Source organism: Quercus suber, unplaced genomic scaffold (assembly GCF_002906115.3).
Source record: "Quercus suber isolate HL8 unplaced genomic scaffold, Cork oak 2.0 scaffold_47, whole genome shotgun sequence".
Classification (NCBI taxonomy): Eukaryota; Viridiplantae; Streptophyta; class Magnoliopsida; order Fagales; family Fagaceae; genus Quercus; species Quercus suber.
In genome coordinates, this window is record NW_027069512.1 from 2,031,554 (window position 1) to 2,043,844 (window position 12,291).

At 44.2% G+C, this 12,291-nt stretch overlaps 3 protein-coding genes across 3 annotated transcripts; 2 read left to right on the plus strand and 1 right to left on the minus strand.

The window, feature by feature from the left end:
- Positions 1–3,217: 3,217 nt before the first annotated feature.
- On the plus strand, positions 3,218–3,850 carry LOC136066810 (uncharacterized). Its single transcript, XM_065771703.1, has one exon. The coding sequence runs from the start codon at positions 3,218–3,220 to the stop codon at positions 3,848–3,850; it is 633 nt and encodes a 210-aa protein (XP_065627775.1).
- Positions 3,847–7,116, plus strand: LOC136066811 (uncharacterized). The gene is made up of 2 exons (XM_065771704.1): positions 3,847–6,174; positions 6,271–7,116. Exons 1-2 carry the CDS (start codon positions 3,847–3,849, stop codon positions 7,114–7,116), a joined length of 3,174 nt encoding a protein of 1,057 aa, XP_065627776.1.
- Positions 7,117–8,258: 1,142 nt separating this feature from the next.
- Positions 8,259–9,707, minus strand: LOC112033060 (uncharacterized). The gene is made up of 4 exons (XM_024065835.1): positions 9,198–9,707; positions 8,913–9,113; positions 8,697–8,834; positions 8,259–8,615 (listed from the first exon to the last, which is right to left on the minus strand). The coding sequence occupies exons 1-4, from the start codon at positions 9,705–9,707 to the stop codon at positions 8,259–8,261; spliced, it is 1,206 nt and encodes a 401-aa protein (XP_023921603.1).
- Between the last annotated feature and the right edge of the window lie 2,584 nt (positions 9,708–12,291).

The following is a 12,291-nucleotide window of genomic DNA, read 5'->3' on the forward strand; positions in this document are numbered from 1 at the left end:
AGAAACATATAAACAAATGAGACAACAAACAAGCAAAGAATAACACATTCAATGATTACGAAACATATGCATAATCAAATATTGGGAATGGTTTGGAATTAAAAAAAAAAAAAAAAAAGATGAGGGAACAGCATGTTAAAGACAATTAAAGAGAGTCAAGCTAATTATTTTGTCTATTACCTTGATTATGTTGGGTCTTTTGAGTGTTGATGGAGGATTTCAAGGAAAAAAAGGTTTAGGGTGAATGAGGAAGAGGGAAATATGGGATTTGATGTTCTGGGCTGTTGGAGAGCTTTCGTTTTAATTTATAGGAAAATAAGGGTTCTAATGGGTGGTCTATATCATTACTTATTTATTTTTTCTGTTTGAATTGGATCTAATGATCTTACAGATTTAAGAGACGACTTGAATTTATTGCTAGTGATCCAACAGAAACTACAAATTCTCCTACAGAGATTTCTTATAAAATGGGTGTTCAAATCAAGGGACCGATAATGGAAGTCCTGTAAATTCTCATAACTTTCTTACTTCCCGATCATTTTGGGATCCAATACCCTTTGAAAACTTCTTTGAGTCTAATTTGTTGTACTCAAAATTTCTAAGTGTTTTGTGGAATACAGGCAAAAATCTAGACGTGGATACAATATATATATATATATATATTTTTTTTTTTTGCAACCGTGGATACAATCTTATACTAACATTAAGCTTGCATAATATTTTGGAAACCTCCCAAAATTTTGTTTTAACATTAATCTTTATCATTAGCCTAAGACACCAATCGGTTTTTGGTGTAAGTAGGAATTGAATTTCAAATTTCTTATTCAACCATATGATATTTTACCAGTTGAGTTAACTGGAACTCACAAATTATAATTGTGGGGCCTGTTATTTAAAAAGATATAGGAATACTCAGAAGTGGGCTCAGGGCCCAACGGCCCAATTCGAAGACGCTTAGTTATCCGAGGATAGTGTAAAAAATTATTATTAAGGGGATAATATAGGAGAAAGGGGTGGATATTGTATATAGCGGCATGACGCACGTCCGAGGACACCGAAGTCCGAGGTGAACGTAACTTTCATTTTATTCAGGAGATTCCACAAAGTTGTATCTGAACTGAAAATTGAGTATAAACCTAAGGAGGAGTCGGGGAAGGTAGCAAATATCTTCCAAGGCTATCACCTCCCCATTAAATGCTTTCCAGCTAACCCTCTGGTCGCATTAATGTGGAAGTGATACCTGAACAGTAATTAAGCAACTTTATGGCCACTGAGCAAAGGTTCCGGTAGGTGCTGGACGGGACAGAAAGGAGTTCCCAAAATAAGAACTACACGTGTACGATGGAAATGGAGGAAGGAACGTAGTATATAACATGGAAGCGGATGACATAAAAGAAAGGGGGGGAGAAAAAAGAAAGAACAGATATTCCATGCATAAGAGAGGCTCACTAAAACCTAGCCGAGGATAATTTTTCTCATACGATCAGCCTTACATATCCCTTATTGATCAGCGAATATAACCTTTCCTGTCGAACAGAACTAGTTCTTGTACCCATGCTCTAAAAATTTATTGTTTGGGCTTGTTGGGCTGAAAACTCATGCATACTCTGGGTCCAATCCAATTTGAGTCCCTACAATTGGCGCCGTCTGTGGGAAGAACTTGATCTGTTGAGAAGGAAACGCAAGCGTGATACTCGCGATGGAAGGAGGAGTACCGCAGCAACCATTGACGGGCCCGCAACAGGTGGATGCTAATCAGCACCAGGCAGAGTCTAGGGGCTCTCAGCACAGTAATCCATTGGTAGCCCACGAACACAGGGGGGATCATGAGGGAAGTACACGAACAACCCATACAGATAGAAGCCGCTCTCGGGGGAAAGGCCATGTTTCCCCTGTAAAGAGCGGAGGAAATATGCAGCGTGAGATTAACAAGTTGAAGAGGGAATTGCAATATGAGCGACGGAGGCGTAAGGCTCATAACTCTGGGCACTCCTCTGAGGAGTCGGATGACACCAGTTATAGGCGAAGGTCGAGAACTCCACCCAGCGAATCTTTTTTGTGTGAGGAGGAGTACCACTATGGGCGAAGGAATAAGAGTCCGACTCGCCAGGGTCAGGGGAATGACGCCTTAAACAAAGCTTTGAGTTAGGTCTCTAAGTCGCCCTTCACGCGACATATTGAGGACGCTAGTCTTCCCCGGCGATTCCACCAGCCTGTGTTTACCATTTATAATGGTCGAACAGACCCAGTAGAACATGTTAGCCACTACAGTCAGAGAATGGCTATTCATGCCAGGGATGAGGCCTTAATGTGCAAGGTTTTCCCATCTAGCCTGGGCCCAGTGGCAATGAGATGGTTTAATGGCCTGAGAACTACTATTGACTCTTTTGAGAAGTTCACCTAGGCTTTTGGTGCCTGTTTCATTACATGTAGGAGGGTTGTTCAACCCCTGGGATCGCTACTATCCATGTCTATGCGGGGGGGGGGGGGGGGGGGGGGGACATGTCTATGCGGGGGGGGGGGGGTGGGGGGGGGAACCCTGAAAGCCTACTCGGACAGATATTGGGAAATGTTCAATGAGGTAGATGGAGCTCACGATGACGTGGCTATGAACACTTTTAAGGAAGGTCTTCCAACCGAGCACGGTCTGAGGAAGTCTCTGACTGGCAAGCCTGTTACTAGTGTGCGTCAGCTTATGGATCGGATAGACAAATATAGAAGAGTAGAGGAGGATCAGATGTAGGGCAGAGGAAAGTCTAAGGCAGTAACTCAGGAGAGGAGGGATTTCAGGCCGGACCGGTATAATAACAACCGACCTCGGAGGGACTTTGGGGGGCAGTCAGGACCTGCCAACTCCCAATTGGTTAGTGCCGTGTTCCGAGAACCAGTGCAGCGAGTTCTGGAGAAGATAAAGGATGAGCCATTTTTTAGGTGGCCCAATAGGATGGCGGGGGATCCTGCGAAGCGTAATCGGAACCTTTATTGCCATTACCATCAAGATCATGGACATATCACCGAAGATTGTAAAAATCTGTGGGACCACTTAGAACAGTTGGTGCAAGAGGGGAAGTTGACCCAACTTCTGCATCACTCCGGCGGCTGAGGAGGCCACGTAGGCTCGGCGTTTCAGGGGGATGCTTCGAGGGGACCTCCTTTGGGCACGATAAACGTTATATTTGCTGCCCCGGGGAGAACTGGGTCTTACCCTTCCAGGGTAATGTCTGTGTCTCAGTGCTCGGAGGAGGGCTCCAGTTCGAGGCCGAAGAGAGCCAGATTGGGCACCTCGTTAGTGTTAGGCTTCTCAGAAGAGGATAAGAGAGGAACCATACAACCGCATGATGATGCTTTGGTGGTTACGATTAGGATCGGAGGGTATGACGTGAGAAGAGTGATGGTTGATGATGGAAGTGTCGCCGAGGTGATGTACCCTGATTTATTCAGGGGGCTGAATTTGAAATCTGAAGATTTGACAACATACAGTTCCCCATTGGTGGGCTTCGAGGGCAAATCAGTCGCTCCGTTGGGGATGGTTAGATTACCTGTGCAGACTGGTTCAGATATGGTGGAGGTGGATTTTATTGTGGTGGATGCTTTTTCTCTGTATACGGCTATTTTGGGCAGACCTTGGTTGCATGCTTTGGGGGCCGTTTCTTCCACTCTTCATCAGAAAGTGAAGTATCCCTCGGGAGGCGAGGTTTCAGAAATTTTGGGAAATCAGACCATGGCTAGGCAGTGTATGATAATGGCCATTCAACATCGGCCAGAGAAAGTACTTCAGCTGCAGCCGAGGATGATTTATAGCAACCAAGGATTCAGGGAGCCTAGTTCGGCACTTCCGCAGAGGAAATGAGGTATGAAGATTTGGAAAGGGTGAGCGTTGGTGATGATCCAGAGAAGTACTTTCAGGTCGGGGCTCAGTTGCTTTTGTCAGAGAAAGAGCAGTTGGTTGAGGTTCTTAGTAGAAACGTTGATGTGTTTACATGGAGTGCCTATAAAGCCCCTGGAGTGGATCCGGAGTTCATTTGTCATCATCTGAATGTCAATCCCTCGTGTACTCCAAAGAAACAACCACCTCGGCGTCCGTCCAGGGTACACGTCGAGGCTATTAAAGACGAGATGACCAAGTTAAAGCAGGCTGGGGCTATCAAGGAGGTATTTTACCCTCAGTGGTTGGCCAATACAGTCGTAGTGAAAAAGAAAAATGGAAAATGGCGTGTGTGTGTTGATTTTACGGACCTCAACAGAGCGTGCCCAAAGGACCCTTTTCCTATGCCCTGTATAGATCAGTTGGTAGATGCAACAGTTGGTCATCCTCGGATGAGTTTCCTAGACACCTTTCAAGGCTACCATCAAATCCCACTGGCATTGGGCGATCAGGAGAAGACCGCTTTTCTCACTCCCACTGGAAATTATCACTACAAGGTAATGCCCTTTGGTCTAAAGAACGCGGGGTCTACCTACCAGAGAATGATGACGAAAATGTTTGAGCCGCAGTTGGGCAGAAACATTGAGATTTATATTGATGATATGGTCGTAAAGAGTAAGGTAGTGGCCGAGCACGTGACGGACCTTAACCACACTTTTGAGATTTTAAGAAGGCATAAATTGCGGCTGAACACATCCAAATGCTCATTTGGAGTAAGTTCAGGTAAGTTCCTGGGTTACATGGTGACTCATAGGGGAATTGAGGTCAACCCTGATCAAATTAGAGCCATAGCTAACTCGCAACCGCCTCGGAATCCCAAGGAGGTCCAGAGGCTGACCGGGATGACCGCTGCATTGAATAGATTCATATCTAGGTCGGCGGATAGGTGCAGGCCTTTTTTCTTACTGCTCCACAAGTGGAAGGGATACGAATGGACTGAGGAGTGTGCCTTAGCATTTCAGCAGCTGAAGGAGTATCTATCTCGGCCACCCATCATGTCTAGCCCCGAGGTAGACGAGGTTCTTTTTTCCTACCTAGTGATCACCACTTATGCGATTAGTTTTGTTCTGATACGAGTGGACAATGGAGTACAGCGGCCAGTCTACTATGTGAGTAAGTCTCTTCACGAGGCCGAAATACGCTACCTGCCATTGGAAAAGGCCATTTTAGCAGTGGTGCACGCTACCAGAAAACTTCCCCATTATTTTCAGGCGCATACAGTGGTTGTCCTGACTCAATATCCGATCAAAGCAGTACTTCAAAGTGCAGACTATACTGGTAGGGTTGCCAAGTGGGGCACAATTTTAGGGGATTTTGATGTCAAGTATATGCCCCGTACTTTCGTGAAGGGTCAAGTGCTCGCCGATCTAGTGGCCGAGTTTGCTGAAGGTCCTAAAGAAATAGAGACAAGCCCAGGTGGCATGGATGAAAAATCGGTTGGCCTCATCTCCGCGCAACCTATTTCATCCTGGATGGTGTATGTGGATGGCGCAGCAAATCAGCAGGGGTCTAGAGTGGGACTTGTACTGATATCTCCTGAGGAAGTCATCATTGAGAAGTCTCTAAGGCTGGGATTCTCAGCTACTAATAACGAGGCGGAATATGAAGCTTTACTAATAGGGATGGCAATGGTCAATAAGCTGGGCGGAAAAACTGTGGAAATCTTCTCGGACTCGGGGCTTGTTGTGGGCCAGGTCAGAGGGGAACTGGAGGCTCGAGATACAAGAATGCAGGAATACTTGAGCCAGGTTAGGCGTATACAAGCCAATTTTGAATTCTTTAAAATAACCCATGTCCCTAGGAGTGGAAATGCCCATGCAGACTCTTTAGCTACTCTTGCCACCTCCTCGGCTCAAAACTTACCTCGGATGATCATGGTCGAGGACTTGGGCACACCTACCCAAGGAACAACGGAAATGCTACAGGTCAACCAAATCAGTTCAGCGCGTAGTTGGATGGATCCTATAATACTATTCCTTGAGAAGGATATACTGCCCGAGGACAAGTCAGAGGCAGAAAAGATACGAAGGAAGGCTCCCCGTTTTTGGCTATCCGAGGATAAGAAGTTGTACAAACGCTCTTACTCTGGACGTTATCTGCTCTGTGTACGCCCTAAAGCGTCAGAGGATCTTCTAGAAGAGCTACATGAAGGAATTTGTGGTAGTCACAGTGGAGGAAGGTCTTTGTCTCATAGGGCGATTACCCAAGGGTACTGGTGGCCAGGCATGCAAAAGGAAGCGCAGGAGTATGTAAGGAAATGTGATCAATGCCAAAGGTTCGTGCCAAATATTCATCAGCCTGGAGGAGTTCTCAATCCTCTTTCTAGTCCTTGGCCTTTCGCTTAGTGGGGCTTGGATATCGTTGGCCCTTTCCCTAGAGCAGTAGGAAATAAGAAGTACCTGCTAGTTGGCACGGACTATTTCACGAAGTGGGTTGAAGTTGAGCCTCTGGCTAACATCAGGGATGTTGACGTCAAAAGATTCCTATTAAGGAATATCATTACTCGATTTAGGGTTCCTCAAACTCTCATCTCGGACAACGGTCTAAAATTTGACAGCAAGGCTTTTAGAAGGTATTGTTCTGACTTGGGGATAAAAAATAGGTATTCCACCCCAGCCTATCCACAGGGAAATAGACTGGCCGAGGCTGTCAACAAAATCATAGTGGGTGGACTTAAGAAAAGGCTGGATGATGCAAAGGGAAGATGGGTGGAAGAGCTTCCGCATGTTCTCTGGGCGTATAAAACAATGCCCCGACGATCAACAGGGGAGACCCCATTCTCAATGACATATGGAGCTGAGGCCGTGATCCTTATTGAAACAAACTTTCCAACACTGAGAACTAGTAATTTCACCACAGATGAAAATGATGAGCTGTTGAGGAAAAGTTTAGACTTGATAGATGAGCGACGAGAGAAAACTATGGTTCAATTAGCGTACTACCAGCACAAGCTGAAGCAGAGCTATGATGCAAATGTCAGACTAAGGCCATTAGCTCCAGGAGACTTGGTGTTGAGGAAGGTCTTGGGAAATACCAAGAACCTAGCCTGGGGAAAGTTGGGGCCCAATTGGGAAGGGCCATATCATATTACATCTGTAGCAGGGATAGGGGCTTACTATTTAGAAGATTTAGATGAAAAAACTATACTCCATCCCTGGAATGTAAGCAACCTGAAAATGTATTATTATTAACAAGTTGTACTTTACTTTCCTTTATAATTTATCCTGCTCCTGCAATATGTGTTTCTGAAATGAATGGAAGTATTAAACAGAAGCTAAGTCATGTCAGGTCCTCGGACCACAACTTAGTGAAAACTAGTACACTATAAATGGAAGTATTAAACAGAAGCTAAGTCATGTCAGGTCCTCGGACCACAACTTAGTGGAAATTAGTACACTATAAATGGAAGTATTAAACAGAAGCTAAGTCATGCCAAGTCCTCGGACCACAACTTAGTGGAAATTAGTACACTATAAATGGAAGTATTAAACAGAAGCTAAGTCATGTCAGGTCCTCGAACCACAACTTAGTGAAAATTAGTACACTATCAATGGAAGTATTAAACAGAAGCTAAGTCATGTCAGGTCCTCGGACCACAACTTAGTGGAAATTAGTACACTATCAACAGAAGTATTAAACAGAAGCTAAGTCATGTCAGGTCCTCGGACCACAACTTAGTGGAAATTAGTACACTATCAATGGAAGTATTAAACAGAAGCTAAGTCATCAACTTAGTGGAAATTAATACACTATCAATGGAAGTATTAAACAGAAGCTAAGCTATATTAGGTCCTCGGTATTACTTTTGGGTTAAGGTATAACGAACTATTTAGGCATCAAACTCAGTTGGAATCTATGTCTTCTAAAAGGGGTTCGTATGACTAGAGATACATATCGAAGTAGATGCTATGAGCATCACTTAAAGCGTTTCAAGGGGGTCAATACCTCTCTGGATGAAATATAAAAGTGCTATCCTAAATACGTATACTTTTTTAATGAATACTACAGGGAGCCTTTATAAGGCCGTGGAGGTCACTATTATAGCCTGTTTTGAGTTCTCAATGATTGTGTATAAAGTTATGATTCTTCCCTATAATGTCAACTTTCATCCTTTTACAGTCCGAGATCATAAGAAAAGTAGATAAATAAGCGTAAGTAATGAAGAGCAGTCATACATGAAATTATATAAGTGATAAACGAAACTCCAATATCTCTTATAAGTTTTCAAAAAGAAGTACACATTGCAACCAGGAACATCCTTAAAAGGATTTAAAAAAAAAAAAAGGGAAAAATGAAATGAAAAGGACACTAAAAGGAATTTGACTACAAGTAATTATTTGGTTAACTTTATTTGGAGCTTGGGTGGAGGGGCCTTGCCAGCTGCCTCAGGAGGAACGTCCTTTTCCTGCGCCTTAGGAGCTTCTCCAACAGGCAGGGTGGTTGAGGCTAAGGCCTGTTCAAAAGTTGGAGAGGTCGCTCCGTTTTTGGGCCCTTCTACTTCTTTAGCCGAGGATAGATCCTTTGCTTTTTCAGGCATTTGTGGCTGCTCTTGCTGATTGAGCGAGGGAGGAGCCTGAGTTTGAACTTCCTTAGGTGGCTCAACAGCTGTAGAGGATGCCTCCCCTTGTGGAGTAGAGGGAGTGGAGGCCCGAATAGCTGGGGGGAGATAAACATTTTCAGGTTTCCCCAACTCTAATGAGGATTCAACCCCAGGTCAGTTGAGAGCCTCTTGCTAGGTCAAGGAACAGTACTCCCGGCACACAACGGGCACCTCAGCTTGGAAAGTGTCCTCTGTCTCAGCAACGCCCACATCGTAACCACGCTGCTCAGCGACGTCTCTTTCTTTTTCAGCCTCAGCTTTGGCTTTTTCAGCCTGATCTCTGAGCTTCTGGACTTCCTCCAGTTGTTTCTGTAGAGCTAGCACCTGTTCCTTAGAGGTTGCTAGCTGGGCATTGGCGTCACGCAGAAGCTACCTTTGGTCCTCGGCCTGTCTTTGGAACCCCTTCAGAGCTGAGTCAGCACTCTTCCGAGCACTTTCTTCGGTAGTTAACCTCTTCTTCAGCTGCACGATGTTTTGCTCAGAAGCATTGAGTATGCGCACAGCTGCTATCCTTTTCTTCCTCTCTTCGTCTATTTGCTGGTGGCAGGATTCAACTATCTCCTCCAGCCTGAAGGTGGCTTGAATGGCCTAGAGTAAAAGGAATTAAAAATACATAACAGAAAAATGTGTATGATAAAAGACAATAAAAATATAATGGTAAAAGCGTCATACCATGCCCAAATATCTTTTGGTATTTTGAAAGACCTCGTTTCTCTTGATTGCTCTCAGCTCAGCTATGTCCCTGGGAAGAAGAAGTGTCTCCTCTAATGCTGAGGCGACTCGGCACCCAAGTCCGTCACTGAAGTCCCTGATTGAAGCATCCTCCCTCAGAGGCTTCTCATCGAGCATAGGGGCTGGGAGCCAGATCCCAGGTTCCGAGGACTGAGTGGTTGTCTTATCCACCCCTCGCTGTGACCCATGGCTTGTTTTCTGCTGCTTAGCAGCTCTTTGGTCCTCATCTTCACGGGTAGTGTGAGGCCTCCCTGCGTCCATCACTTCTTTACCCTTTGGTTCTCTCCTCCTCTTTGGATCGCTGGGCTCGGTCACAGTTGGTTGGGGTGACTGAGGATGTAGAGGAGGAAGAGGTGGAGGGTTGGTTTGAACTTGTTTTTCCACCACCCTGCCAGGCTGGCCCTCGATTACGTCTTTCAAGCCCCTCTGGCTTCTCCTTTGGATACCCATTTTCTCAGAGGTCACCTCGGGAGATTGGGGTTGGTTGAAAACTTCGAATTCGTCGGCAGAATCAGACAACTCTACAAGTCCTCCCGAAGTTTCTTCTTCTTCTTCTTCTTCTTCTTCTTCTTCTTCCCCTTCTTCTGCCTCTTTTTCTCTTTCTTCTTCTCCCTCTCTCACTTTTTAGGGAACGGAGCGTGATGATGAAGCTCCTATAGAGGGAATGGCCTTAGGCGATAGTTCAGTGAAGGGTACACCTTCAGGAATGGGAGTGCCCTCAGGAACGATGAATCCCTCAAAGGCTACACTGATACGGTGGAGTCGAGGATCTTTTGCCTTTATCACGTACTTGGGAACCTGAAAGGCTTTCGAAATGGGGTCGTACTTCAGTATTAAATGTGCTGCTCTTAATTGGCCGTCGGAGGGATTCACATACATCTCGGATCGTAGGATTCTATCTAAGCTCTCCCTATTGATCAGCCTGAAATTACGTCTAGTGGCGCGCTTGTCTGCAAAATCATTAAAACATGAGAGGAAATTTTTGTCAAAAATAAAAATAGCTTCAATTAAAAATTTAATCTGACTTATAAGGGGTGTACATCCTAGGAACCCCACCTGGTTGTCCCTCTTCCGTCGGACAAGGCAAACCATCATGCCACTCCCTGGAGAAAATAAGGAAATCGTCTTTTAAACCCTTGTTTGAGGTAGGGAGGCACTGGATCAATCTTACTGCAGGGTACCTAGACTTAAGGTAATATCCCTGATCCTTCAAGTGATTGAGGTTATATACCCAGTTCACATCGTGATGGGTCAGACCTAAATTGTACGAGGCATTTAGAGCCTCTATACTCCTAAGCACCCTGAACATATTCGAGGCGCACTGTGTGGGAGATAATCTGAAGAACCTGAGGTAACTTCTAGTCAGACTACCCATTGGGATAGTCATCCCTCTCTCGATAAAAGCTATCATAGGAATGACTACTTCCCCTATTTTTCTATCGTGTAACCAAGTTTGTGGGGAAGCATATCTCATACCCACTGTTGGGAGAATCCTATACTTAGCCCTAAATAATTCTATTTGCTCATCGGAATCAACTAGATACTTAAACCTACCCATTTTCTAACAGTAGTAAAGAAAAACTGACGCAGAAGATGGAAAACTAGGGAGGGTTAAGGAAACTTACAGGTTTGGAAAATAAGCTCCTCGGACGGGCTCCTAGTATTTATGAGAGCGTGAAGTAATGAGAGAGAGACAGATTCAATGAATATGCGCTGAGACGGTGTAATTTGTAACTGAAGAGAGATTTGATTTGAAAGGCACTTTATAAGGGCACAAAAATTGGGAGCGGGAAAAATTCCGCCCATAAATGCAAAGGATCCCCCACCGTTAGATTTGCATCAGGTCATTGAACGTGTGGGACAACAAAGCAGTCATCATTTAATAATGGCGTGCTCCTGATGTCGAAACGTCAGGAGCATGCCTTGGGCAAGCAAAAGGACATTCTGAAAGCAGGGGAAGTCTATGAAATAAATGAAGGCAGGATATCAAAATCTCCCTTTCTCCCGAGGTGACAAAAAGCGAGATTTTGAGGGGCTATTGTGGGGCCTGTTATTTAAAAAGATATAGGAATACTCAGAAGTGGGCTCAGGGCCCAACGGCCCAATTCGAAGACGCTTAGTTATCCGAGGATAGTGTAAAAAAATTATTATTAAGGGGATAATATAGGAGAAAGGGGTGGATATTGTATATAGCGGCATGACGCACGTCCGAGGACACCGAAGTCCGAGGTGAACGTAACTTTCATTTTATTCAGGAGATTCCACAAAGTTGTATCTGAACTGAAAATTGAGTATAAACCTAAGGAGGAGTCGGAGAAGGTAGCAAATATCTTCCAAGGCTATCACCTCCCCATTAAATGCTTTCCAGCTAACCCTCTGGCCGCATTAATGTGGAAGTGATACCTGAACAGTAACTAAGCAGCTTTATGACCACTGAGCAAAGGTTCCGGTAGGTGCTGGATGGGACAGAAAGGAATTCCCAAAATAAGAACTACACGTGTACGATGGAAATGGAGGAAGGAACGTAGTATATAACATGGAAGCGGATGACAGAAAAGAAAGGGGGGGGGAGAAAAAAGAAAGAACAGATATTCCATGCATAAGAGAGGCTCACTAAAACCTAGCCGAGGAGAATTTTTCTCATACGATCAGCCTTACATATCCCTTATTGATCAGCGAATATAACATTTCCTGTCGAACAGAACTAGTTCTTGTACCCATGCTCTAAAAATTTATTGTTTGGGCTTGTTGGGCTGAAAACCCATGCATACTCTGGGTCCAATCCAATTTGAGTCCCTACAATAACAATTAATAATTTTATAATTATTGAAACAATAATATAACAAATTATAGTTTATAAAAGAGAAACAAATTAATGAAACAACTAAACAACAATAATTAATAATTTTATTAATATTTCAAATAAACTTATAGTTTATTGTTTATTCTTTTGCTAGAATTATGGACAAATATTTGATAAGAAAACCACGTATCCAAGATTCATCTCCTGTGCAAGATTCATCTTCATCTTCTA